The sequence below is a fragment of the Coregonus clupeaformis genome, chromosome 26 (assembly GCF_020615455.1).
Source record: "Coregonus clupeaformis isolate EN_2021a chromosome 26, ASM2061545v1, whole genome shotgun sequence".
Classification (NCBI taxonomy): domain Eukaryota; kingdom Metazoa; phylum Chordata; class Actinopteri; order Salmoniformes; family Salmonidae; genus Coregonus; species Coregonus clupeaformis.
Window position 1 is genome coordinate 29,381,318 of NC_059217.1, and position 27,550 is coordinate 29,408,867.

The following is a 27,550-nucleotide window of genomic DNA, read 5'->3' on the forward strand; positions in this document are numbered from 1 at the left end:
TAGCGGTGTCGGCTTGGGGGGAATATAGAGTACACGGCAGTGATGATGACCGAAGACAATTCGCTCGGGAGGTAATGCGGTCAGCATTTGATGGTGAGGTATTCCAGATCGGGAGAACAAAAGGACTTCCTGTACGTTACCACAATCACACCATGAGTTGTTAATCATGAAACATATTCCTCTCCTCCACCTTTCTTTTTCCCGGTCTCTGTATGACTTTCTGAAGGATCTATAAGCACTCTATAGTACTAATAGCATTCTATGGTAGACAAAACAATCCTTCTACATTGTGTACAGTGCTTTGCAAAAGTATTCATCCCCCTTGGCGTTTTTTACTATTTTGTTGCATTACAACCTGTAATTTAAATGTATTTTTATTTGGATTTCATGTAATGGACATACACAAAATATTCCAAATTGGTGAAGTGAAATGGAAAAAATAACTTATTTCAAAAAAGTATAAAAAAGTAATAACGGAAAAGTGGTGTGTGCATATGTATTCACCCCCTTTGCTATGAAGCCCCTAAATAAGATATGGTGCAACCAATTACCTTCAGAAGTCACATAATTAGTTAAATAAAGTCCACCTGTGTGTAATCTAAGTGTCACATGATCTGTCACATGATCTCAGTATATATACACCTGTTCTGAAAGGCCCCAGAGTCTGCAACACCACTAAGCAAGGGGCACCACCAAGCAAGCAGCACCATGAAGACCAAGGAGCTCTCCAAACAGGTCAGGGACAAAGTTGTGGAGAAGTACAGATCAGGGTTGGGTTATAAAAAAATATCAGAAACTTTGAACATCCCACGGAGCACCATTAAATCCATTATTTAAAAAATTGAAAGAATATGGCACCACAACAAACCTGCCAAGAGAGGGCCGCCCACCAAAACTCACGCACCAGGCAAGGAGGGCATTAATCAGAGAGGCAACAAAGAGACCAAAGATAACCCTGAGGGAGCTGCAAAGCTCCACAGCGGAGATTGGAGTATATGTCCATAGGACCACTTTAAGCCGTACACTCCACAGAGCTGGGCTTTACGGAAGAGTGGCCAGAAAAAAGCCATTGCTTGAAGAAAAAAATAAGCAAACATGTTTGGTGTTCGCCAAAAGGCATGTGGGAGACTCCCAAAACATATGGAAGAAGGTACTCTGGTCAGATGAGACTAAAATTGAGCTTTTCGGCCATCAAGGAAAACGCTATGTCTGGCGCAAACCCAACACCTCTCATCACCCCGAGAACACCATCTCCACAGTGAAGCAAGGTGGTGGCAGCATCATGCTGTGGGGATGTTTTTCATTGGCAGGGACTGGGAAACTGGTCAGAATTGAAGGAATGATGGATGGTACTAAATACAGGGACATTCTTGAGGGAAACCTGTTTCAGTCTTCCAGAGATTTGAGACTGGGATAGAGGTTCACCTTCCAGCAGGACAATGACCCTAAGCATACTGCTAAAGAAACACTTGAGTGGTTTAAGGGGAAACATTTAAATGTCTTGGAATGGCCTAGTCAAAGCCCAGACCTCAATCCAATTGAGAATCTGTGGTATGACTTAAAGATTGCTGTACACCAGCGGAACCCATCCAACTTGAAGGAGCTGGAGCAGTTTTGCCATGAAGAATGGGCAAAAATCCCAGTGTCTAGATGTGCCAAGCTTATAGAGACATACCCCAAGAGACTTGCAGCTGTAATTGCTGCAAAAGGTTTCTCTACAAAGTATTGATTTTGGGGGGGGTGAATAGTTATGCACGCTCAAGTTTCCTGTTTTTTTGTCCTATTTCTTGTTTCACAATAAAACATATTTTGCATCTTCAAAGCGGTAGGCATGTTGTGTAAATCAAATGATACAACCCCCCCCAAAATCCATTTTAATTCCAGGTTGTAAGGCAACAAAATAGGAAAAATGCCAAGTGGGGTGAATACTTTCGCAAGCCACTGTACGTCCGAAACACATTGCTTATCTAAATATTTTCCCTCATCATGGCATATAGCTTTTCTTCTTCACCTTTATTCCAAAATGTTTGTTGGACTGCACACTTACAAGCCAATGACGTAACATAGGTATGAAGGCCAACGAGCAATGAGGTAATGTATGTCTGACATAAATGATAAATGTATGACTGATAATGAGATATGGCAACTTGCCCTCGCCATAGTTATGTAATCGAATAGTGCGGGAGGTAGCCTAGCGGTTAAGAGTGTTGGGCCAGTAACCGAAAGGTCGCTGGTTCGAATCAAGGCACTTAACCCTAATTGCTCCTGTAAGTCGCTCTGGATAAAAGCGTCTGCCAAATTACAAAAATGTAAATGAATACTAGTAGAGTACAGAAATGAGAGAGGGAAGGTTAGCGGATTATATGAAGTATCAATCAGAATGTGAGTAGCAGCATGGAGAGGAGAGTGTGACATCCATGGTGCCATCACACGCTACTCAGCCACGTGGACGGAGGGGAGGATAGTGGTGGTAGTGAGAGGGTGTGTGGAACTATGTATGTACTCTGGAATACTGCCATTTATCACTCACAACTCGTAAGAACTATGTGTGTGTGTGGAACCGTCTGTGGAACTGTGTGTGAAGTAAATGTGTGTATACGTATGTAGGCCTTATTTGTGAGGGAAGGTGGTCAGTGCAGATACGACTGGCATACCGGCATATCTTGAATTTTGAGGGACATGGGTCCATGAGAGTGTATGTACATGAACGTTGGAGGGGACAGCATATAGTCAGTCATCACATATAAAACCAGGGAATAGATGGGAAAAGGGTGGGGCGTACCATACATCTTTCCCTCGTCGGAGAGGATAATCTTCCTGCGTCCGCAGGGCGGGTAGATGGACAGGGCCTCATGGAAGCTCTGTTCAATGTCGGGGCTCCACACGCCCTCCGCATCGTTCTCAAGAGGCTTGTCCAGAGGCTCGTTCAGCTCCTCACTGGTGCCCCCAGGGGAGGGGGCCGGCACCCACTCCGCAGACGTGGTGGGGGCAGGGGGGGACCACAGGACAGGGCTGGGGGTGGAGGGAGCAGGAGGGGGTAGACCCAGGAGGGGGAAGGGGGTTGGGGTGGGGTGTAGATGGTGTCTTCCAGGGGCCAAGGACAGGATAAGACAGGGGAGGGTGATCCTGAGAAAGCAAAATACATAATATTTAGGTCAGGTGAGGTTGAGTCAAGGAGTGCTGGCTAGAAGAATGTTAGGCCAAAAACAAGAGCATAGGAAGGCAATATCCATCATAAATGGTGAATGACAATATGATATGCTTTTAAGGATAACAAGGATTGCTTTCAAATATTGATTATGCTGCTAAGTATTTGGTACTTTGAATTGTCTTGGTATCCATAGTTATGAACTGTCTGTGACTATGTATGATAACTATTCCCATGCTAAAAACTTGCCAGATCTCCCTCAAACAAGAGGTTCAAACATCAATAAACTTCCTGGTAAAATTAAGATGAAACAAAAACCACGATATATATAGGAAAGCGATTGCTACGTCAGCTGAGTGCGGTCATATGAAGAGCGGCATGCATGCGAATGCTACGAGATCTTAGATCAGTGGGGAGTTGCTAATCATACTTGGATAAAGCACATCGGATCAGAAATTAGATTATGGAGCCATGAAAACAAACAGCATGGCACCTAGAGGCCGAGGGATGAGGAGAGGGCCGGAGAAAGGGCTGAGGGAGAGGGCCAAGGAGAGGGCCGGAGAAAGGGCTGAGGGAGAGGGCCAAGGAGAGGGCCGGAGAAAGGGCTGAGGGAGAGGGCCAAGGAGTGGGCCGGAGAAAGGGCTGAGGGAGAGGGCCAAGGAGAGGGCTGGAGAAAGGGCTGAGGGAGAGGGCCAAGGAGAGGTCTGGAGAAAGGGCTTGAGGAGTAACTAAGTCAACAGACTGGGAAACACATTAAACTGGGATCTCCAACACACCGCCATGGACAATTTCAAATACTTTATCTGTGCTCGATTGAGCTTGCCTGGTTTAATGAACCAATAGAATAGTACCAAAACTGTCAACTCCGCCCATCTGGCAGTCTATAGGCAAGCTGAAGCAAACGCTCAAAGTATGTGAAAGATTTCAAATATTATTTGAACCCAGGACTGGGATAGACAGAGACACTTTGTCAGACACATCAAGAAGGAGATCATATCATATCAGGGTTATTTTAAGGCTCAATCATTTCTATCTATTTAGGCAATTACTCAAAACACTCAAGGAAATGATCAGGCTAGATGTAGAGAACTGGTCAGGACATGGGTCAGGGAAAAACTCCTGGTTCTACAATTGACTCATCACAAGAAACAAATGAGTCTCAATCATTGTTTGTGTTCCTCCAGAGGCAATCTGGGCAATCTTGCCATTTAAGGCTATTGACATGGTTAGTCAGTATGAAGCGTGATTTGCCTGGTGGTGTCTAGGCTACCTGGTTGTGTCTCGGCTGGCTGGTGGTGTCTAGGCTGCCTGGTTGTATCTAGGCTGCTTGGTTGTGTCTAGGCTGCCTGGTGGTGTCTGGGCTGCCTGGTTGTGTCTGGGCTGCCTGGTTGTGTCTGGGCTGCCTGGTTGTGTCTGGGCTGCCTGGTGGTGTCTAGGCTGCCTGGTGGTGTCTGGGCTGCCTGGTTGTGTCTGGGCTGCCTGGTTGTGTCTGGGCTGCCTGGTTGTGTCTGGGCTGCCTGGTTGTGTCTGGGCTGCCTGGTTGTGTCTGGGCTGCCTGGTGGTGTCTAGGCTGCCTGGTTGTGTCTAGGCTGCCTGGCGGTGTGCGGTGAACTGTGGGGGAAAAGGGGAGGGACAGGAGGGAAGGGGTTATCCTGATGAGTCACAGTGTTTCACTTCACATCGCAGTGACAATATTTAGCTGTTTTAAAGCTAATTTCCTGCAATGCTACACATTTAGCCATGTAGCCGAGATAACATTTGCTGTTTTAAAAAGTGGCTTCTCATTTTGAAAATGGTCTATGTGGCATTGATATGTGTCAGAAACATTTATTCTCGTGTCAAAATTGACTACAAAGTGTAAATAGCATAATTTGTTCCTGCAATTCTACACATCTTGCCATGGCTTATGCTATCTGAGTGACTTAAACATTATTACAAAATCAATGGGGCACCATGCCATGACAAAAATACTCCTGAATGCATCATTTGGGGAATTTTCTAATCCCCCTGACTGTTTAGCTTTTATTTTGGTGATTGTTAGTTCTCAAAGATTATCTTATAAAAAAAAGATATAGGTCCATGATCTTTTCTACATACTTTATATCTGATTTTAGTAGTTTAAGTTTACACTGAAAACGTTTTTCCATTCCGATTTACTGTTTGGACATAGGCGGTCCAAAAAAATGCATAGGCATTTTTCTGTGCATAAAAACCCTGAGTGAGTAACGATCTCCATCCAGCCAGTCACCCTCTCTTCCTCTGAGCCCCCTTGACATACCAATGGGCTTCCCGTAAATGAGCTGGCCAGTTAACCACACACATGCACGCACGTACGCACGCACACATGTACACACACAAACACGAACACACACACATGACTGAGATAACTAAAATACACAAACACACACCAAACAAACACATGAGACAATGTATCTATTCAGAGGACATGGGGCAAACTGACCACACACACAGATCAACATCCATACACAAACAACAGGTAATGACTCTCACACTCCCTCCCTATTGTCTCTCTCTCTCTCTCTCTGTTTTTCTCTCTCTCTCTTGCGCTCTCTCTCTCTCGCTCAATTTTCTCTCGGTCCCCCCTCTCGTTCTCTGGACTCTCCATACTGAACTACAGTTTAGTGAGTTGACAAAAGAACCCAGGAATGTACAGGCTACATGGACACTATAATAACCTAATTCAAAAACCTGAATGGTGGGGATAACACTACAGAGGGGTATACTACAAAGCAGGATCAATGAGTTAGCCAGCTAACTTTGATAAGCAACCAGCAATAACTGCAAATGTTATGGTTAATTAATTAAGAAAGCTAAACTTAAATATGTGTTTTTCATTGTTGAGTCAACTGGATCATTCCCATTTCAAACGTATCTTTCTAAAAAATGTAAACGTATGTCCGAATATTTAGGCAAGTTAGCTGGCTAACTCATTGATCCTGCTTTGTATACCCCTCTGGTAGAATAGAGCCCATGTCTCATTACTATTGACTGACCCTAAAGAAGCCTTGAACTAAAGCCCTGTCATGCACACCATACTGAATTGAGTGTGACAGTGTTTACTCCAATCAGTTTGTTTAGGGTGGGCTTTATGGAATAGTTATGAAACTTGTTGTAATGGAATATCTGCCTCGGCCAAACTCCTGCTAAGGCCTTGTCATAATAACACTCAGTAAAACAACTGAGGAGGGCAAACTTAGACGATAGAGCCCCTTTCTTTGCTCTGGTGGTGAACTTTTTAAATAAGGGGTCTATGGTGAAATGGTCTTTGTGGTCATTGTATCTTTGCTGTGCTTCAAGAGAGTACATTTCATAACTTTGCTCACAAAGTAACCTGTAATTACAATGTAATAGTCCAATACTGATAAAGAAAGATCAAGTTTAGTGCAGAGAGAGAGATGTGGGGCATAAACCATTATAGTGCTGGTTAGGTTCCTAAGTCAAAGTGTCCAGCAGGGTTAATTGACCTAAGCCCCCTAAACCAGACAGCCCCTTCCACAGCGTCCCTCTCCCCTACCTCGGCCCCTCTCCCCTGGGCCCGCTCAGCGGGATAATCCCCCAGCTGGTGCTGCGCTCAGGGGCCCCTCACACACACACACACACACACGCACTCGCACACAGACACACACATACAGATGCACACACACACTTTCACTATGAAAACAGAAATACACATAGGCCTACAACCCCCCCCCCAACACACACACACACACCTATTCAAACTATTGTGTGTTGCCCACCCCCTCACCTCCCCATCCATAAGAGGTAACAGCTTAATCAGTTTCCCCCTGACACCGGTGCCCACTGCCCACTCAGTGTGCTGTAGGTTGGGAAGGACTATGGGTTTCAGTGGGCACCAACTGAGGCCCACGCCAGAGAGGGGTGTATGGGGGCAGCAGAGAGGGGGAGGGGCTCCGCTGGACACAATCTCCTCTAATCGGGACCGGAATGTAAAGCTCGGAAACATACTCTCATATAACGCCATGGGCTGCATCCCAAATGGCACCCAATTCCCTATACAGTGCACTACTTTTGACCACAGCCCTATGGGCCACAGGTAAAAATGTGTGAAGTACATAGGGAATAGTGCACCATTTGGGACACAGCCATGGACTTCTATGATCAGGCATCAGGCTAGGTGGGGAGTGGAAAAGCATCGGGAGAGAAAGGAACGTATTTGTTTGGCATGTTTTCTGCTGAGAGCACTTGGTCTCTGACACGGCGTCCCACTGAGTTGCCCTGTAAGGAGCAGATCAACTTTGCTCTCTGAGTCCATACACACACACACACACACACACACACACACACACACACACACACACACGTCTATCAGAATCAAAGACATTGCCCACCCTTATTATATGTAACACCCTCAACCCTCCATGTACCTCCACTAACCCCACACCTAACCCATAATGAAAATCCTACATGATATTCCAGTCATACCTCATAATAATCACATAGGGTACAGGGTCAAAGGTCAAGAGGGAGACTGGCCTGCATGAGATCAGTCCAAGATAATCCCTAAAGAGAGATGTTCACTTCTGGCTAATATGAAGGTACACTGCTACAGCCCAAATGACCTGTTGGACATACTGTATGTACAGACTAGAGAGAAGGATTGTTGTTAGAGTTGGTGGGGCTTGGAGGCCAGGGGTTTTCTTTGTCCTGTAGGACTCATATCTAAGACATTATTCTGCTCTCTGGTGCGAGTGAAGGAGGAATGCTCACTATGTGGGATGAGCACACTGAACAGTCTCCTCAGCACAGGGCCAGTCTCAGGGCAGACAGACACAGACACACACAGACAAACAAACACACACACACACACACACACACACACACACACACACACACACACAGTGAGTTGTGATAAATTGATTACAATGTTGCAGTCGCAGACACAGAGACAGACACACAGACACAAGACACACAAAGCAAGTTAGCAATACCTTCCACTCCTAACTTCATCATTAGTAGGCTACTGTATGTAAGGTAGTGAGGAAGGGTAGAGAAAATCAACATTCCTTGGCTGTCATACAGTAGTTTTAAGAGAGTGCCCTACAGGGTGTGTGCTTGCCCCCTACCTCTCCATGCCCCCTACCTCTCCTTGCCCCCTACCTCTCCACGCCCCCTACCTCTCCACGCCCCCTACCTCTCCTTGCCCCCTACCTCTCCACGCCCCCTACCTCTCCACGCCCCCTACCTCTCCACGCCCCCTACCTCTCCACGCCCCCTACCTCTCCACGCCCCCTACCTCTCCATGCCCCCTACCTCTCCTTGCCCCCTACCTCTCCTTGCCCCCTACCTCTCCATGCCCCCTACCTCTCCTTGCCCCCTACCTCTCCATGCCCCCTACCTCTCCTTGCCCCCTACCTCTCCATGCCCCCTACCTCTCCATGCCCCCTACCTCTCCACGCCCCCTACCTGTCCATGCCCCCTACCTCTCCACGCCCCCTACCTCTCCACGCCCCCTACCTGTCCATGCCCCCTACCTCTCCACGCCCCCTACCTCTCCACACCCCCTACCTGTCCATGCCCCCTACCTCTCCACGCCCCCTACCTCTCCACGCCCCCTACCTGTCCACGCCCCCTACCTGTCCATGCCCCTGTCCCATTCCACCTGTTGCTCCTGTGGAAAACTTACTCTGTCCCTTGCCCTGCGAGAGGACGGACTATCACACACACACCACTCTAAGTCTACACAGTTTATCCACTCACTCCACTACAAAACCAAACACTGTGTGTATGTGTGTGTGTGTGTGTGTGTGTGTGTGTGTGTGTGTGTACCAATCGTCTATCACTGCCCACACACACACACACACACACACACACACACGCCAGGTAGCAGTGGTTGGATTGGTGACTCAAAAACAACATACCAAGTATCATGAACCAAGCAAAAATACAATTATGCTTGAAAATGTGGACATTCTAAGACTATATAAAAACGTTAGCCTGATATACAGTAAATACATTTACATTACATTTTAGCAGACTCTCTGGATTACAGGAGCAATTAGGGTTGATTGCATTGCTCATGGGCACATTGACAGATTTCTCACCAAGTCAGCTCGGGGATTAGAACCAGCAACCTTTCGTTTACTGACACAACGCTCTTAAACACTAAGCTACCTGCAGCCCATTTTGCTTGGACACAGATACAATACACAGTAAACCACATTTTGTTTATGTAACAGGGATTCTGTAAATATACGGTATGTGGACTTTTCACACATTATATTAACATGTATGATCATGGGAACTAACGTCATAGGCCTATATCAAATAAAAAAACGAATAATAAAACGAATACCAATACTAATAGCCTAATCATAATAACCATAATTATAATAAAGCACGTTCAATTGTTTTCATCTCTAAATATATTTATTGAAGATAATATATCTCATGTATATATGACTAGTAATAACTGTAGTTATTATTAGTAGTAGTAATTCATAGTAATAGAGTTATTATTAATAGGCTGGTATTTTATTTTATTTTATGGCACAAAAAACTCCAAAAAACAATTCACATACATGTGGCTATTATTTTGGAAACATTCTCTGACATTCTGACAAGTGACATTCTCTAAAATGATGCAATTGAAATAGCTATTTTGTAAACATATTAGTAGCCTCACCCAGACGAGCGCTAATGTTTAACTGCGTGCCTCTGACGTTATTAGTTTCCTTTAAAAAGTTCCGGCCGAAACGCAGGAAGTAGTGCAGTGATAAAAATGTGGGAATTCGACAACAAAAAAATGTCAGAAATGTAAAGAATGTTTACCTCATACAGTGAATGAGAGCGTTTTACAAACAACGTAACAGGCAGACAACTGTACATAGAATACAACTGACCAGTCTAACGCTGATACAGCAAGTTTGGTCACCCACAACTTATTGCTTTTAAACGAACACTGATGTATGTTCACTTACAAAACAAATAGACAGATAGAATATTTTGTAAACTTACCTGTTGAAAGTCAAGCAACAGACAACACCGGTGGGTCAGGCAGGGAAGTGGAATTTTTGGGGCAGATTTCTGTGAAGCAATATCAGTATTTGTGCCCCCTTTGAAGCGCTATGGAGGGCTGGAATTTCAGGAATTAGCTGTGGTATGACACGAAGTCTGGAAGGCAGAGAAAAAGACCAGGGGAAAGAGGGAGGCAGGACCGACCGGTCAACACGTAATGAGGGAGGGGGATTCGAGGGGAGGGCCAGTGCTCCGAAAAGCAAAAGAAAGCCTCGGTGAGGGAAAAAGGAAATCACATCAAGAAAAACGTGTGGGTTATCATTGCCTCTGTAAGGAGAGACACAAACACACAAAGGGACAAAGCTATTGCGAAACCTTATCAGCCCTCTTATAATTATCTGAAGTTGTGAAGTAACCCTAAAATAAAGATAAAAATACCCCTATTGGCTATTTTCTTTGTTTATATGGCACTATTCGAATAATAAATGGGATAAATAGTACAAATTACTAGTGATTTACCTATAAATAGGCTGTGTACTTTTTAAAAATTGTAATGACCGTTGGCAAAATATGTTGATATAGTTCGTTTAGAATAATGATTTTTCGTTCGATATCATTAGTCATTTAGTTATAGCAAACGAGGAAAATCGATTGTGCAATTCATCTTTACAGAAAGCATAATAAGGTGAGCACTGACTGTTGAGTGGACTATGAACAACTGGGGCCTGTCAGGTTTGAATTAAATAGGTAATAGAGCGCCCTCCAGTGGATAATGTAGCTAACAGGTAAGGTTTCAGTTGTGCATTGTACAGTTCCATCTGAAATCAAGTCAGATGGAACCTTTTGCATGTCTGTTAAAAATGAAAACAATTATGTGAGCTATAAAACACATAACATATTTGAATAAGCAGTTTATAACATTGTGATAGCTGTTTGTCTATAACATCCTCTGCAAGATCAAACACAATCGAATAAACTTGTATTTCTTAATTTAAAATAATACAGTTTCATTGCATTTTCAAATCAAGTTTATGGTGAAACTAGTGGTGTTTTAGATAGACATATATTGATTGGTCGTACATACTGAACATATTTTTCTACAACATCAAGTCCATCTTAAACACGCCACTTTTCATGAGATCTGATTTCACACTTCTCTCACTCAATACATGTTTGCCTTCAACCAGGAATTATTTTCTGATCATTCACCTCTCCTTTTCCTCTTTTTGGCATACACCCAGTCCAATCCATAGTTCACTCTCCTATCACAGTGGTACATTTCCTCAATAGTAACCTAGAGTGCTCTACAATCCATCGTCTGATCAGACTACATAAAGTACATCACAAACTACAGGAGATTTTTTTGCTTTCATTTGAAGGAGAAAAAAAAGGAAGAGATAAAGTTATTCTAGAAAGTATACAGTATAAATTAACGTATAAGCCTCCTGTTAACAAAGAAGTTGTACTATTTTTTAAAAAGAGTATAGAAATATGTGGAATGTACTGTACAACATGGAATTGTTCTTAAGCCGCCCAGCAACATCCTTAATTATGTTCTCATTGGTGCCTTTTGGGATCGAGGGTGGAGTCAGTCATTCCTAAGTGACATAGAGGGAGGACACTTTATATACCAACCCTAGGAAGGGAAATGGGCTGTGCTATACAGTACATCAATGTACACTATAAAGACTGACCGCTTTGCAAAAGTAAGCTCTCAACAACAGAGGCAACGGAAAGACACTCAGTAACCTCAATGGAGAACGATGTTCCTTGATGGGTCTGTGTCTTCAGGCTAGGACAATATTAATGTTTTTGGTCCGATTCCTATACCCCTCCAAAGTCCTTCACGTTCAGTCCAAATATTGCCGGGAGTGTTCGGTCCTTGACCAGTATGTGTCAATAAGCTTGTGGACAAACACAATCCCCTACTCCATGCTATCCACAGGGAGTTTGGGTCCTTGGTTTGTTCTCTACCTCTCTTGAACATGCTCTCTCTCATGGAGTTCCTTCCCGAGGCATCATTTCTTGGACAGGAATTTCATCTTATTCCCTGAAAATGAAAACAGGCAACAAAATCACGGATCAAAATAACATTGGTGTGAGAGACAAGTTCTGGCAACCTTTTCATACATTGAGGAGGAATATAGTTTCACTAATGTAACACAATTTACAATGACAATTGAATCAGAAACTACTATGCAGAGTGACTTGGGATATGATCTATGTAGGTACTAGAGTGAACAGGGTGTATGGGAGAGGATTTGGGCCTCACCTAGACCCTTGAGGAACTTGTTGACCCCACGTTGCTCGCTCCCTGGGAGAGAGTCCAGGTAGTCTTGTGACCGCACCTCAAACAGACCTGGTCACACAACAACAACAACAGTAGAATGATGAGAACACATACACTACCAGTCAAAAGTTTTAGAACAGCTACTCATTCAAGGGTTTGTCTTTATTTTTACTATTTTCTACATTGTAGAATAATAGTGAAGACATCAAAACTATGAAATAACACATATGGAATCATGTAGTAACCAAAAAAGTGTTACACTAATCAAAATACATTTTGTATTTGAGATTCTTCAAATAGCCACCCTTCGCCTTGATGACAGCTTTGCAAACGCTTGGCATTCTCTCAACCAGCTTCACCTGGAATGCTTTTCCAACTGTCTTGAAGGAGTTCCCACATACGCTGAGCACTTGTTGGCTGCTTTTCCTTCACTATGCGGTCCGACATATCCCAAACCATCTCAATTTGGTTGAGGTCGGGGGATTGTTGAGGCCAGGTCATCTGATGAAGCACTCCATCACTCTCCTTCTTGGTAAAATAGCCCTTACACAGCCTGGAGATGTGTTGGGCCTTTGTCCTGTTGAAAAACAAATGATAGTCCCACTAAGCCCAAACCAGATGGGATGGCGTATCGCTGCAGAATGCTGTGGTAGCCATGCTGGTTAAGTGTGCCTTGAATTCTAAATAAATCACAGACAGTGTCACCAGCAAAGCACACACCATAATACCTCCTCCTCCATGCTTTACGGTGGGAAATACACATGCGGAGATCATCCGTTCACCCACACCGCGTCTCACAAAGACATGGTGGTTGGAACCAAAAATCTCAAATTTGGACTCCAGACTGAAGGACAAATTTCCACTGGTCTAATGACCATTGCTCGTGTTTCTTGGCCCAAGCAAGTCTCTTCTTCTTATTGGTGTCATTTAGTAGTGGTTTCTTTGCAGCAATTCGACCATGAAGGCCTGATTCACACAGTCCCTTCTGAACAGTTGATGTTGAGATGTGTCTGTTACTTGAACACTGTGAAGCATTTATTTGGGCTGCAATTTCTGAGGCTGGTAACTCTAATGAACTTATCCTCTGCAGCAGAGGTAACTCTGGGTCTTCCATTCCTGTGGCGGTCCTCATGAGAGCCAGTTTCATCATAGCGCTTGATGTTTTTTGCAACTGCACTTGAAGAAACGTTCAAATTCTTGAAATGTTCCATATTGACTGACCTTCATGTCTTAAAGTAATGATGGACTGTTGTTCCTCTTTGCTTATTTGAGCTGTTCTTGCCATAATATGGACTTGGTCTTTTACCAAATAGGTCTATCTTCTGTATACCCCCCGGGCTACCTTGTCACAAAACAACTGATTGGCTCAAATGCATTAAGAAGGAAAGAAATTCCACAAATTAACTTTTAAGAAGGCACATCTGTTAATTGAAATGCATTCCAGGTGACTACCTCATGAAGCTGGTTGAGAGAATGCCAAGAGTGTGCAAAGCGGTCATCAAGGCAAAGGGTGGCTTGATATAAAATATATTTTGATTTGTTTAACACTTGTTTGGTTACTACATGATTCCATATGTGTTAGTTCATAGTTTTGATGTCTTCACTATTATTCTACAATGTAGAAAATAGTAAAAATAAAGACAACTCCTTGAATGAGTAGCTGTTCTAAAACTTTTGACCGGTAGTGTACATAAAACTGTTAGACAATTGTGCAAAATTGTCATATAATTATGCATTTCAGACAGACTTACAGATTCCAAAAGCAGACTTATCTTATGGTGGTGCCAATAACCAGGTACTGTACCCCCTCTCTCCGTACCTCTTAGACCCTGCCTGGCTGTACCCCCTCTCTCCGTACCTCTTAGACCCTGCCTGGCTGTACCCCCTCTCTCCGTACCTCTTAGACCCTGCCTGGCTGTACCCCCTCTCTCCGTACCTCTTAGACCCTGCCTGCGCTGTTCCCTCTCTGCGACAAACCCAGCGAACATCTGGGTCTCCATGAAGACCTCCAGGAACCTCTTCAGACTCTTTGAGGTGACGGCCTTGCGAAAGGCCTCGCGCTGAAAGTAGGACGGGGTGGGGGAGGAGGGGGCTCCAGACTCATCCTCTCGATCCCCCCCGCCCATGAAGAGAGGGTAGTGGCCCACCATTTCTACGAAGAAACGTACAAAGGCCTCCGACACCACGGTACTGAGGGAGCTTGAGTCTGGGGAGGGAAGGTGGGGGGAGAGAGAGAGAGGAGAGAGAGAAAGAGGGCGTTTCAACATGGAGGTCATATGCTTGCATAATAAAAATATCAGTAGTCACATAGACCTTTGTCAAGGCTGTATCGGTCACAACAAGACCCTTCTGTGAGAGGTGTTAATAAGTAGCACTGACTCACCGGTGGGCATCTCACTGGCCAGTTCCTTCCTCTTGTCCAGAACATGTTCCAGAGCAGCCTGCAGCTTGTGAGGCAGAATAGAGTCCTCGTCCTCCAGCTGGAGAGGAAAGACAGAGGTGTGAGAGGAAATGATGACTGTGTCCCATGAGCACAGAGGTGTTGCTACATCTATGGGTGTAGCCAACTGTGTAAGAGATATACAGTATGTTGTTGGTCTGTTGCTATGGGTACTGTTGTTAGAAGTGTATACCTGTCTGAGGAAGCGGCTGTTGCCGAGGTCGACCACCAGGACCTAAGGAGAGAGCAGAAGGCAGGGTGATGTCATTTCCTGTCAGTTTGGCAGCCTCAGCTCTTTCTCAGAGTAGAGCCACAGAGACCATTGTTTTATGGAAAGAGTTGAGGTCAGGGGTTTGCACGCACACACACACACAGTCAGCTGGGCTCGGGGGCCTGGTCTCACCTCCTCTATGGGCAGCTCTTTGAGGCTGGGCAGGGAGCTGGATAGCAGACCCACAATGAAGGGTGTGGGGGTACACACTATGTCCAGCATGGCAGGTGGCAACACGGGGATGTAGGTGTGCTGCCAGGTGAAAGGGTAGAGTAGAGCCACCACCGCATGGCAGCACTGAGACAGAGTACTGCAGAGAGAGGAAAGAGAGGAAAGAGAGAGAGCAGGAGAGTGAGGGAGAGAGATTACTATTGTTTCTCAAACACATTGCTCATTTGTAATATTTCATATATATTGCTTTGGCAACAGTGGCAACCACCCATTCATGCAAATAAAGCAGTTGTTGAATTGAGAGAGAGAGAGAGAGAGAGAGAGAGAGAGAGAGAGAGAGAGAGAGAGAGAGAGATGTATATAGGGAAAGAGAGAGAAAACAGGGTGTCAACTACTAAAATCGAGTCAAATCATATAACCGCAGCATGTCTCCAATGTAGTTCCCGTTTCTACCACAAGATGGTGTTAGCGGATTCGACTGTGATTACACAATACTTATTTTGGAACATAAAACTGAACATTGCATTTTTAAAGAATGGCTTTAATGTTTGAGGAATTGTAAAGGAATCTTTTTAAGGGAGCGTGATTTAACACTATGAAATATATACTGTGGGAGCAAATGAACTAACCCCACACTGTTATCTTAATGCCTCCAATATGTGTGTCTGTTTTCATTTAATTCATTCAAAAACAATCAGTGATTGCGAGGCCAGGTTTGCATTCGTTTCAATGCAACAGTAGAAAAATGTCACAGTGGAACAACACACAATCTATTGTGGATTCACAGGCTTTTCCAGTGGGCTTTTAAAAAGCAATGAAGTAGCACACTCTACACAGAGTAATGTACTGTATATCCAAGAAAGCCCACAGTATACAGCATGTCAAGAAAGACCACAGTATACAGCATGTCAAGAAAGACCACAGTATTCAGCATGTCAAGAAAGACCACAGTATTCAGCATGTCAAGAAAGACCACAGTATTCAGCATGTCAAGAAAGACCACAGTATTCAGCATGTCAAGAAAGACCACAGTATTCAGCATGTCAAGAAAGACCACAGTATTCAGCATGTCAAGAAAGACCAGCGAAGCAGCTCAAGGGTTTATCTCAAGGCACCCATCAATAGCAGGTGATTAGTGGATGCTAGTACGTCAAATCGGTTGCACACACGCCAGTCTTACAGCTTAACTTTCTACACTAACCCTGTCTCTGGCTTCCATGACATATTTCCAGAGAGAAATTATTGTTCCCTAGACGACTGTATAACACAACAGCATTCCTTCCTTAACACACTCTGTCTCTCTTTCTCTCGTCCAGAAGCCGTCTGACTGTCTGTCTCGTGTGTCCGTCCGTCCGTCTGTCTGTCTGTCTGTCTTGTGTGTCTCTGTCATATCCTTTTCACTGTCCTCTGCCTCTCACCTGATCCCACCTCACAGGTCCCAAGTCAGTAGAGGAGTAGCTAGAGAAGAACTAAGGTTGACTGATCCATAGCCCAGTCATAAACCCCTAGCCCCTTGTTCCTATCCCCATCCCAATAGCCCCCAGACTTTTCAGTTTTTGAAGATTTGAATGAACTGGATAGGTGTAAGCTACTGTATATGGTAATAGCTCCTCCTCATATTGGGACTAGAGAAAGGGTCTAGGGGGAGAGGGAAGGGGCAAGGGGTTGTTTTTGGACAGTGTCCCACCTGAGTTTGTCAGCGGTGAAGATGACCCTGCGCTCCAGCAGCAGAGAGGCGAAGACTCTGAGGAGCAGACGCAGCGACAGAGAGGAAAACAGACACTCAAAGTCTACATGCTCCAGACGAGAGTCAGACGGACGACACAACTCTATCACCTGGGACAGACGGAGAGGGAGAGAGAGAGAAAGAAAGAGAGAGAGAGGAAAAGAGGGAGAGAGGGAAAGGGAGGGAGAGAGGGATGAAGAGAGAGAGAGAGAGGGAGGGACAGAGGGAGGGACAGAGAGAGGTCGAGAGAGGGGGAAGGGAGGGAGAGAGAGATGGATGGATGGAGAGAGAGCGAGGGAAAGAGAGAGGGACGGAGAGAGAGAGAGAGGGATGGAGAACGAGAGAGAGATCTATTTAAACACCCTACACACATCTAGACAGTATTCGTAAACACACACAGGGTTAAGCACCAAATACACATACATAGCCAAAGTGACATACTAACTAGATAAAAAAGACCTCAAGTCAATTATGTTTTGAATACAGTAAAGTGACATGGCCAGTTGAGGTCTGTGCTCTAGCCCCCCAACCCTGCTGTGCACAGCTATTCCCCCTCACCTCAGTGCCTGAGCCAGGCAGGAAGTTCTTGACAGTGATGGTTCTTCCCGGGGCGGGGAATGGAGCCTCCATGATGCCCCTCATGAAGGGCTGCACCAGGGCTGGAGAGATGGCCCTCCTCTTCTCCACCTCATCCAGGATCTGTGGAGTCAGACACAACATACAGTGGGGAAAAAAAGTATTTAGTCAGCCACCAATTGTGCAAGTTCTCCCACTTAAAAAGATGAGAGGCCTGTAATTTTCATCATAGGTACACGTGAACTATGACAGACAAAATGAGAAAAAAAGAATCCAGAAAATCACATTGTAGGATTTTTAATGAATTTATTTGCAAATTATGGTGGAAAATAAGTATTTGGTCAATAACAAAAGTTTCTCAATACTTTGTTATATACCCTTTGTTGGCAATGACACAGGTCAAACGTTTTCTGTAAGTCTTCACAAGGTTTTCACACACTGTTGCTGGTATTTTGGCTCATTCCTCCATAAAGATCTCCTCTAGAGCAGTGATGTTTTGGGGCTGTCGCTGGGCAACACGGACTTTCAACTCCCTCCAAAGATTTTCTATGGGGTTGAGATCTGGAGACTGGCTAGGCCACTCCAGGACCTTGAAATGGTTCTTACGAAGCCACTCCTTCGTTGCCCGGGCGGTGTGTTTGGGATCATTGTCATGCTGAAAGACCCAGCCACGTTTCATCTTCAATACCCTTGCTGATGGAAGGAGGTTTTCACTCAAAATCTCACGATACATGGCCCCATTCATTCTTTCCTTTACACGGATCAGTCGTCCTGGTCCCTTTGCAGAAAAACAGCCCCAAAGCATGATGTTTCCATCCCCATGCTTCACAGTAGGTATTACATTTACATTTTAGTCATTTAGCAGACGCTCTTATCCAGAGCGACTTACAGTTAGTGAGTGCATATGGTGTTCTTTGGATGCAACTCAGCATTCTTTGTCCTCCAAACACGACGAGTTGAGTTTTTACCAAAAGTTATATTTTGGTTTCATCTGACATTCTCCCAATCCTCTTCTGGATCATCCAAATGCACTCTAGCAAACTTCAGACGGGCCTGGACATGTACTGGCTTAAGCAGGGGGACACATCTCGCACTGCAGGATTTGAGTCCCTGGCGGCGTAGTGTGTTACTGATGGTAGGCTTTGTTACTTTGGTCCCAGCTCTCTGCAGGTCATTCACTAGGTCCCCCCGTGTGGTTCTGGGATTTTTGCTCACCGTTCTTGTGATCATTTTGACCCCACGGGGTGAGATCTTGCGTGGAGCCCCAGATCGAGGGAGATTATCAGTGGTCTTGTATGTCTTCCATTTCCTAATAATTGCTCCCACAGTTGATTTCTTCAAACCAAGCTGCTTACCTATTGCAGATTCAGTCTTCCCAGCCTGGTGCAGGTCTACAATTTTGTTTCTGGTGTCCTTTGACAGCTCTTTGGTCTTGGCCATAGTGGAGTTTGGAGTGTGACTGTTTGAGGTTGTGGACAGGTGTCTTTTATACTGATAACAAGTTCAAACAGGTGCCATTAATACAGGTAACGAGTGGAGGACAGAGGAGCCTCTTAAAGAAGAAGTTACAGGTCTTTGAGAAATCTTGCTTGTTTGTAGGTGACCAAATACTTATTTTCCACCATAATTTCCACAAATAAATTCATTAAAAATCCTACAATGTGATTTTCTGGAATTTTTTTTCTCAATTTGTCTGTCATAGTTGACGTGTACCTATGATGAAAATTACAGGCCTCTCTCATCTTTTTAAGTGGGAGAACTTGCACAATTGGTGGCTGACTAAATACTTTTTCCCCCCACTGTATACATAATTCAATGTGGAATAGAGTACATTACAAAGTAAACTAAGCATTCTCAATACATACTGTACAGTCGTGGTCAAAAGTTTTGAGAATGACACAAGTATTGGTCTTCACAAAGTTCGCTGCTTCAGTGTTATGAGATATTTTTGTCAGATGTTACTATGGTATACTGAAGTATAATTACAAGCATTCCATAAGTGTCAAAGGCTTTTATTGACAATTACATTAAGTTTATGCAAAGAGTCAATATTTGCAGTGTTGACCCTTCTTTTTCAAGACCTCTGCAATCCGCCCTGGCATGCGGTCAATTAACTTCTGGGCCACATCCTGACTGATGGCAGCCCATTCTTGCATAATCAATGCTTGGAGTCAGAATTTGTGGGTTTTTGTTTGTCCACCCACCTCTTGAGGATTGACCACAAGTTCTCAATGGGATTAAGGTCTGGGGAGTTTCCTGGCCATGGACCCTAAATGTAGATGCTTTGTTCCCCGAGCGACTTAGTTATCACTTTTGCCTTATGGCAAGGTGCTCCATCATGCTGGAAAAGGCATTGGTCGTCACCAAACTGTTCTTGGATGGTTGGGAGAAGTTGCTCTCTGAGGATGTGTTGGTACCATTCTTTATTCATGGCTGTGTTCTTAGGCAAAATTGAGTGAGCCCACTCCCTTGGCTGAGAAGCAACCCCACACATGAATGGTCTCAGGATGCTTTACTGTTGGCATGACACAGGACTGATGGTAGCGCTCACCTTGTCTTCTCCGGACAAGGTGTTTTCCGGATGCCCCAAACAATCGGAAAGGGGATTCATCAGATAAAATGACTTTACCCCAGTCCTCAGCAGTCCAATCCCTGTACCTTTTGCAGAATATCAGTCTGTCCCTGATGTTTTTACTGGAGAGATGTGGCTTCTTTGCTGCCCTTCTTGACACCAGGCCATCCTCCAAAAGTATTCGCCTCACTGTGCGTGCAGATGCACTCACACCTGCCTGCTGCCATTCCTGAGCAAGCTCTGCACTGGTGGTGCCCCGATCCCGCAGCTGAATCAACTTTAGGAGACGGTCCTGGCGCTTGCTGGACTTTCTTGGGCGCCCTGACGCCTTCTTCACAACAATTGAACCTCTCTCCTTGAAGTTCTTGATGATCCGAAAAATTGTTGATTTAGGTGCAATCTTACTAGCAGCAATATCCTTGCCTGTGAAGCCCTTTTTGTGCAAAGCAATGATGACGGCATGTGTTTCCTTGCAGGTAACCATGGTTAACAGAGGAAGAACAATGATTTCAAGCACCACCCTCCTTTTAAATCTTCCAGTCTGTTATTCTAACTCAATCAGCATGACAGAGTGATCTCCAGCCTTGTCCTCGTCAACACTCTCACCTGTGTTAACGAGAGAATCACTGACATGATGGCAGCTGGTCCTTTTGTGGCAGGGCTGAAATGCAGTAGAAATGTTTTGGGGGGATTAAGTTCATTTTCATGGCAAAGAGGGACTTTGCAATTAATTGCCATTCATCTGATCACTCTTCATGACATTCTGGAGTATTTGCAAATTGCCATCATCAAAACTGAGGCAGCAGACTTTGTGAAAATTTGTATTTGTGTCATTCTCAAAACTTTTGACCACGGCTGTACAGGGATTGGACTGCTATACACTCACACGCTCCCATACATCCACAGATGTTTGCACATGCACGTTCACACACATAAATCAGTGGCTCATTACAGGGGAGCCTATCCCACTATTCCACTGCGGTAACCACATCAGCTGGGGTTCACGTGTCTCTTTGTACTGAGGCCAGGGCAGCAGCCCAACAAGCCGCGGTGGGAAAGTGGCAACCAGGGAGAGGGAGGATGGGGCTCTGTGGATGCATAGGGTGGTCCCTCCCTGTGGGCTCCAGTTCCTCTCACTGTGGGAGGCTCTGGGTGGCTATACTGAAGGCCAGGGGAGAATATCAATTGCATACTCCTCACGTCCTATCTCCTCACTTTCTTCTCAAAACCCATTGGATGAGAAAGCCAGAGGTCCCTGTCTTCCAATGGGTTTTGAGAAGGAGACGTGGAGAGAGGACGCGATGAGTATGCAATTGAGATCCTCCCAGGAGTTTGGCCTGACCATGTGACCTGACCAGGAAAAACTGTCTCTCTTTGACCTAGGTGTATAGATCTATACACAGCAAATTCTCCAGTGTTAAATCAACACTGAGAGTGTTATATTTAACACTGTTCCAGGGTCTATATGGGTCCTCACTTTTCAGTGTTAAATGAACACACTGCTTAGTGTAAAGCCTTATTTGCATGTGAATTGAGTTACCACCCATGACTGACTTTATTTGATAGTGACAGAGCCATGGTTGTTGCATTCATTCATTTTCAGTACTGTGGCCTTCACCAAGTGAGATTCTAAGCAAATATGTTATAATTAAAATGTAATTATTTAAGACAATACAATACGTATTTCATAAGGTCTTATTTTGAGGGCCTAGTTATACCGTAATACAGTGGCCTTATGATGGCGTGTAAAGTGAAGTGTAATTCCTATTGGTATCCAGCCAGAGCGTCATTCTGAACTCGACCTGCATTCAGAATGACTGCCAGGGTTGGGAAGACTGAGATGAAAGACTAGCTAAACCATCTAAACTGGAACAAACATTTCAGTTATGGGTGCAACAAGTCCAAGTAACAGACCGGATTAGTTTAGAAAAATGTATGTTATTTATATTTGAGTAGCATAAGATTAATGAATCAATGTGCATGCAAAAACATAGATATTGATATAAAACTATTTAAAAATCTACCTGCAATAGAGCAGGCTGGTAAATAGGATAATGATGGCTGTGGTTTTGGTTCAACTCTGTTTATTAACACCAACACTGGGGTTCTTTTACACTGAATGTTAATTTAACATTTACAAAGTTAATTTAACTCCTGAAAACACACTATAAATGTTACACTGAAAAATCAACACTAGGTAACACTGGCCAATTTGCGGTGTACGTATAGTATACTGTACCTTGGAGAAGAGGTGGAAACAGCCCAGCCGGCTGACGATGCAGTAGACCTCTGGCAGCCTCCGGCTTTTCCCACTGGGCTGTGGACACACAGCAGGACACAGGCAGATAGTTAGACAGGGTCAGAACAAACAGCACATCAGAAGACATCAGTACCTGGACAACAGTTGGATTAGACCTGTGGAAATAAGGCTCTCCGTCTTGAACTTATTCATTTTGGGTGCCGGTACTGTTTATATTTAGGTGCAGGAGCTCCACAATACTTTTGAGCTAATATTCTATAAGAGGAACAGGAGCTCAAGCAGTAGAAAATGTCAAGCACTGATTCAGAAAAATAGAGTAACACTGCGTTTCCAATCACTCTCATCACTCAGGTAGGTGACAGGCCTATACATGGAAGTGGATAAGGTGGACATTTTAAAAGGAGCCATTTTTAGTTGCCTACCAGTAAACGACGACAGTATCCAAACCGTCTGCTCCCGTCCTCACCGGTCAGGACGAAAGAGAACGTTTCACTGGAAAATAAAATATTTCACACAGGTTGGAAACTAATCATATGTTGGAGTGATACAACTGTTAATAAATAGAGTGAGTTGTGTGTTGAGAATAGAGCAGTCAAACCACTGTCAGGGTTGTATTTCACAAAACAACCTCAACCAGCCAACTTAGAAAAATGTACCCCTTGTTTTTTCTGATTTAGGTCACTGTGTGTTGAGTCAGTTACAGCACACCTGTTTTAATGTGATCTTATTCATCAACTAAACATTGAGCTTGAGAATATCTAGAACAGTTGGCTGCATAGCCAGCTCATTGACCCTGCTTTCAAGAAAAATCCAACCACCCTGGTCAAATCAAATCAAATGTTATTTGTCAAATGCGCCGAATACAACAGGTGTAGACCTTACCGTGAAATGCTTACTTACAAGCCCTTAACCAACAATGCAGTTAAGAAAAATAAGAGTTGAGAAAAGATTTACTAAATAAACTAAAGTAAAACAAATAAAAGAGTAACAATAAAATAACAATAACGAGACTATATACAGGGGGTACCGGTACCGAGTCAATGTGCGGGGTTACAGGTTAGTCAAGGTAATTTAGGTAATATGTACATGTAGATAGGGGTAAAGTGACTACGCATAGATAATAAACAGTGAGTAGCAGCAGCGTAAAAAGGGGGAAGGTTCAATGCAAATAGTCCAGGTAGCCATTTGATTAGCTGTTCAGCAGTCTTATGGCTTGGGGGTAGAAGCTGTTAAGAAGCCTTTTGGACCTAAACCTGGCGCTCCGGTACCGCTTGCCGTGCGGTAGCAGAGAGAACAGTCTATGACTAGGGTGGCTGGAGTCTTTGGATATTTTTGGGGCTTTCCTCTGACACCGCCTGGTATAGAGGTCCTGGATAACAAGAAGCTTGGCCCCAGTGATGTACTTGGCCGTACGCACTACCCTCTGTAGCGCATTGCGGTCGGAGGCTGAGCTGTTGCCATATCAGGCGGTGATGCAACCAGTCAGGATGCTCTCGATGGTGCAGCTGTATAACTTTTTGAGGAGCTGAGGACCCATGCCAAATCTTTTCAGTCTCCTGAGGGGGAATAGGCGTTGTCGTACCCTCTTCACGACTGTCTTGGTGTGTTTGGACCATGATAGTTTGTTGGTGATGTGGACACCAAGGAACTTGAACCTCTCAACCTGCTCCACTACAGCCCTGTCGATGAGAATGGGGTGTGCTCGGCCCTCCTTTTCCTTTGTCTTGATCACGTTGAGGGAGAGGTTGTTGTCCTGGCACCACACTGCCAGGTCTCTGGCCTCCTCCCTATAGGCTGTCTTATTGTTGTCGGTGATCAGGCCTACCATCGTTTTGTCGTCGGCAAACTTAATGATGGTGTTGGAGTCGTGCTTGGCCACGCAGTCATGGGTGAACAGGGAGTACAGGAGGGGACTCAGCACGCACCCCTGAGGGGCCCCGTGTTGAGGATCAGCGTGGCAGATGTGTTGTTGCCTACCCTTAACACCTGGGGTGGCCCATCAGGAAGTCCATGATCCAGTTGCAGAGGGAGGTGTTTAGTCCCAGGGTCCTGAGCATACTGATGAGCTTTGAGGGCACTATGGTGTTGAACGCTGAGCTGTAGTCAATGAACTGCATTCTCATGTAGGTGTTCCTTTTGTCCAGGTGGGAAAGGGCAGTGTGGAGTACAATAGAGATTGCGTCATCTATCGATCTGTTGGGGTGGTATGCGAATTGGAGTGGGTCTAAGGTTTCTGGGATGATGGTGTTGATGTGAGCCATGACCAGCCTTTCAAAGCACTTCATGGCTACAGACGTGAGTGCTACGGGTCGGTAGTCATTTAGGTAGGTTACCTTGGTGTTCTTGGGCACAGGGACTATGGTGGTCTGTTTGAAACATGTAGTTGAGACACACTCGGTCAGGGACAGGTTGAAAATGTCAGTGAAGACACTTGCCAGTTGAGTACACGTCCTGGTAATCTGTCTGGCCCTGCGGCCTTGTGAATGTTGACCTGTTTAAAGGTCTTACTCACATCGGCTACGGAGAACGTGATCACACAGTCGTCCGGAACAGCTGGTGCTCTCATGCATGCTTCAGTGTTGCTTGCCTCGAAGCGCTCATAGAAGTAATTTAGCTCATCTGGTAGGCTCGTGCCACAGGGCAGCTCGCGGCTGCGCTTTCCTTTGTAGTCCATAATAGTTTGCAGGCCCTGCCACATCCGACGAACGTTGGAGCAGGTGTAGTAGGATTCAATCTTAGTCCTGTATTGACGCTTTGCCTGTTTGATGGTTCGTTGGAGGGAATAGCAGGATTTATAAGCATCCGGGTTATAATCCCGCTCCTTGAAAGCGGCAGCTCTACCCTTTAGCTCAGTGCGGATATTGCCTGTAATCCATGGCTTCTGGTTGGGGTATGTACGTACGGTCACTGTGGGGACGACGCCATCGACACACTTATTGATGAAGCCGGTGACTGATGTGGCATACTCCTCAATGCAACCGGATGAATCCCGGAACATATTCCAGTCTGTGCTAGTAAAACAGTCCTGTAACTTATCATCTGCGTCATCTGACCACTTCCGTATTGAGCGAGTCACTGGTACTTCCTGCTTTAGTTTTTGATTGTAAGCAGGAATCAGGAGGATAGAAGTATGGTCCGTTTTTGCCAAATGGAGGGCGAGGGAGAGCTTTGTACGCGTCTCTGTGTGTGGAGTAAAGGTGGTCTAGAGTTTTTTTCCCTCTGGTTGAACATGTGACATGCTGGTAGAAATGAGGTAAAATGGATTTAAGTTTCTCTGCATTAAAGTCCCCGGCCACAAGGAGCGCCGCCTCTGGATGAGCATTTTCTTGTTTGCTTATGACCTTATACCATTCAGAGTGCGGTCTTAGTGCCAGCATCGGTTTGTGATGGTAAATAGACAGCTACGAAAAATATAGATGAAAACTCCCTTGGTAAATAGTGTGGTCTACAGCTTATCTTGAGATACTCTACCTCAGGCGAGCAAAACCTTGAGACTTCCTTAATATTATATTTAGCTTCCCAGCTGTTATTGACAAATAGACACAGACCGCCACCCCTTGTCTTATTCTCCAATGATTGGCACGTTGGCCAATAGGACGGATGGTAGAGGCGGGTTCCCCACTTGCCGACGAATTCTCACAAGGCACCCGGACCTGCGTCCCCTGTATCGGCGTCTCTTCTTCATGTGAATGACGGGGATTTGGGCCTGGTCCGGTATCAGCATTAAATCCTTTGCCACCGACTGATTAAATAAAACATCTTTGTTGAGTTCGAGGTGAGTAGTCGCTGTTCTGATATCCAGAAGCTCTTTTCGGTCATAAGAGACTGTGGCAGAAACATTATGTACAAAATAAGTTACAAACAATGCGAAAAACAACACACAAAATAGCACAATTGGTTAGGAGCCCGTAAAACGGCAGCCATCTCCTCCGGCGCCATTCTGCCAATCATTGCTTGATGTCGGTAAAACCAAAAAGGCCCTACTTTGTTCTTCAGTCCTACTCTCAGGGCAGACTTACTCTGCAAGCACCCATACAAAGACAACTCCAAAGACTGCTACAAAGACCGCTCCAGTCTGCCTGACAGGTGTGCGTTGACCAACCCTGGCTCTCTGTCAGGCAGTGTGTCAGCCAGCTCAATGTCTTTTCCCTGCAGGTGTGTGTTTGAGGGGGCTCTGTCTGCATCCAAAATGGCACCCTATTCCATATATAGTGCACTACTTTGACCAGAGCCTATGGTCAAACGTAGTGCCCTATACACTGAGTATACCAAATATTAGGAACACCTTCCTAATATTGAGTTGCACACCCCCCCATTCAGAATTTGTCAACACCTTATTTATGGGGTGAGTGTGTGTGTGTGTGTGTGTGTGTGTGTGTGTGTGTGTCTCTGACCTGGGGAAGTTGTCAACGGGGGCCCAGTCCTTAGCGTCAGGGAAACAGAACTGGGGGATGACCTTCAGTTGGTCCTCTGTTTCCCGCATGAACTTGAAGCTCCTCTCCAGCTGACACAGGGAGAATAACAGGTCAGATGCAATACCACATCTGATATTATCTCGCACACAAACTCTAGACAGAGAGAACACACAATCTAACACAACTACAGAGACGCATGTGCAAAACCCACAAATACACATTCTGGTCTGGTAGGTCACATACAAAAACACCAGACACTTACTTGTGTTATATAAATCATTTTTTCACTGATAATATGAACAATGAATATCCAGTTGATTGAGGACTAGGTGTCAGCTCTGCCTACCTTGAGGGGGAACTGCTGAGTGACCTCTGGTAGGTAAGGACCTCCGGCCTTGGTCTTATGGAGGGCTACCACTATGAAGTACTCAAACAGCTTCCTCTCCTGTAGGTCCATCAGGTCCCTCTCCAGGGTCCGGTACCGGCCTGTCTGTCTCAACATGGACTGCACTGACGACAGACGCTGGCTGTGAGCTGAAACAATAACATACACTTTAACAATAATACCCCCCTCTACAAAGGAGAGAGTCCTATACACGTTTGTTTTACTATCCCTATGGGGACCAAACAATTGATTCCCATTCAAAATCCTATTTTCCCTAAACCCTAACCCTAACCCTAACCT

The 27,550-nt window shown here is 44.9% G+C and overlaps 2 protein-coding genes across 4 annotated transcripts in view; both read right to left on the reverse strand.

Moving 5' to 3' along the window:
- The window catches only part of LOC121540610 (transcriptional enhancer factor TEF-3-like), a 46,113-nt gene extending 43,238 nt beyond the window's left edge, over positions 1–2,875 (reverse strand). The window contains exon 1 of the mRNA XM_041849613.1: positions 2,783–2,875. Within this exon, the coding sequence (XP_041705547.1) occupies positions 2,783–2,789 (7 nt within the window). The 5' untranslated portion in view covers positions 2,790–2,875. The remainder of the gene's footprint in view (positions 1–2,782) is intronic.
- A 171-nt stretch (positions 2,876–3,046) lies between these two features.
- LOC121540609 (DENN domain-containing protein 2A-like) overlaps positions 3,047–27,550 on the reverse strand; it is a 67,649-nt gene continuing 43,145 nt past the window's right edge. For 2 of the 3 annotated variants that reach the window (XR_006657475.1, XR_005995519.2), the window contains 13 exons: positions 27,212–27,399; positions 26,845–26,954; positions 22,873–22,942; positions 22,430–22,507; positions 17,601–17,741; positions 17,004–17,152; positions 15,278–15,455; positions 15,068–15,109; positions 14,818–14,914; positions 14,371–14,640; positions 12,417–12,503; positions 10,145–12,194; positions 3,047–3,126 (listed from right to left, as the gene is read on the reverse strand). Coding sequence is in view for 1 of the 3 variants with exons in the window: in XM_041849612.2 (XP_041705546.1) it covers positions 12,163–12,194; positions 12,417–12,503; positions 14,371–14,640; positions 14,818–14,914; positions 15,068–15,109; positions 15,278–15,455; positions 17,004–17,152; positions 17,601–17,741; positions 22,430–22,507; positions 22,873–22,942; positions 26,845–26,954; positions 27,212–27,399 (1,442 nt within the window). In the remaining 2 variants the exon portion in view is untranslated. Of the gene's footprint in view, positions 3,127–9,599; positions 12,195–12,416; positions 12,504–14,370; positions 14,641–14,817; positions 14,915–15,067; positions 15,110–15,277; positions 15,456–17,003; positions 17,153–17,600; positions 17,742–22,429; positions 22,508–22,872; positions 22,943–26,844; positions 26,955–27,211; positions 27,400–27,550 lie in introns of those variants that run through there. The other variant, XM_041849612.2, reaches the window with a different exon arrangement.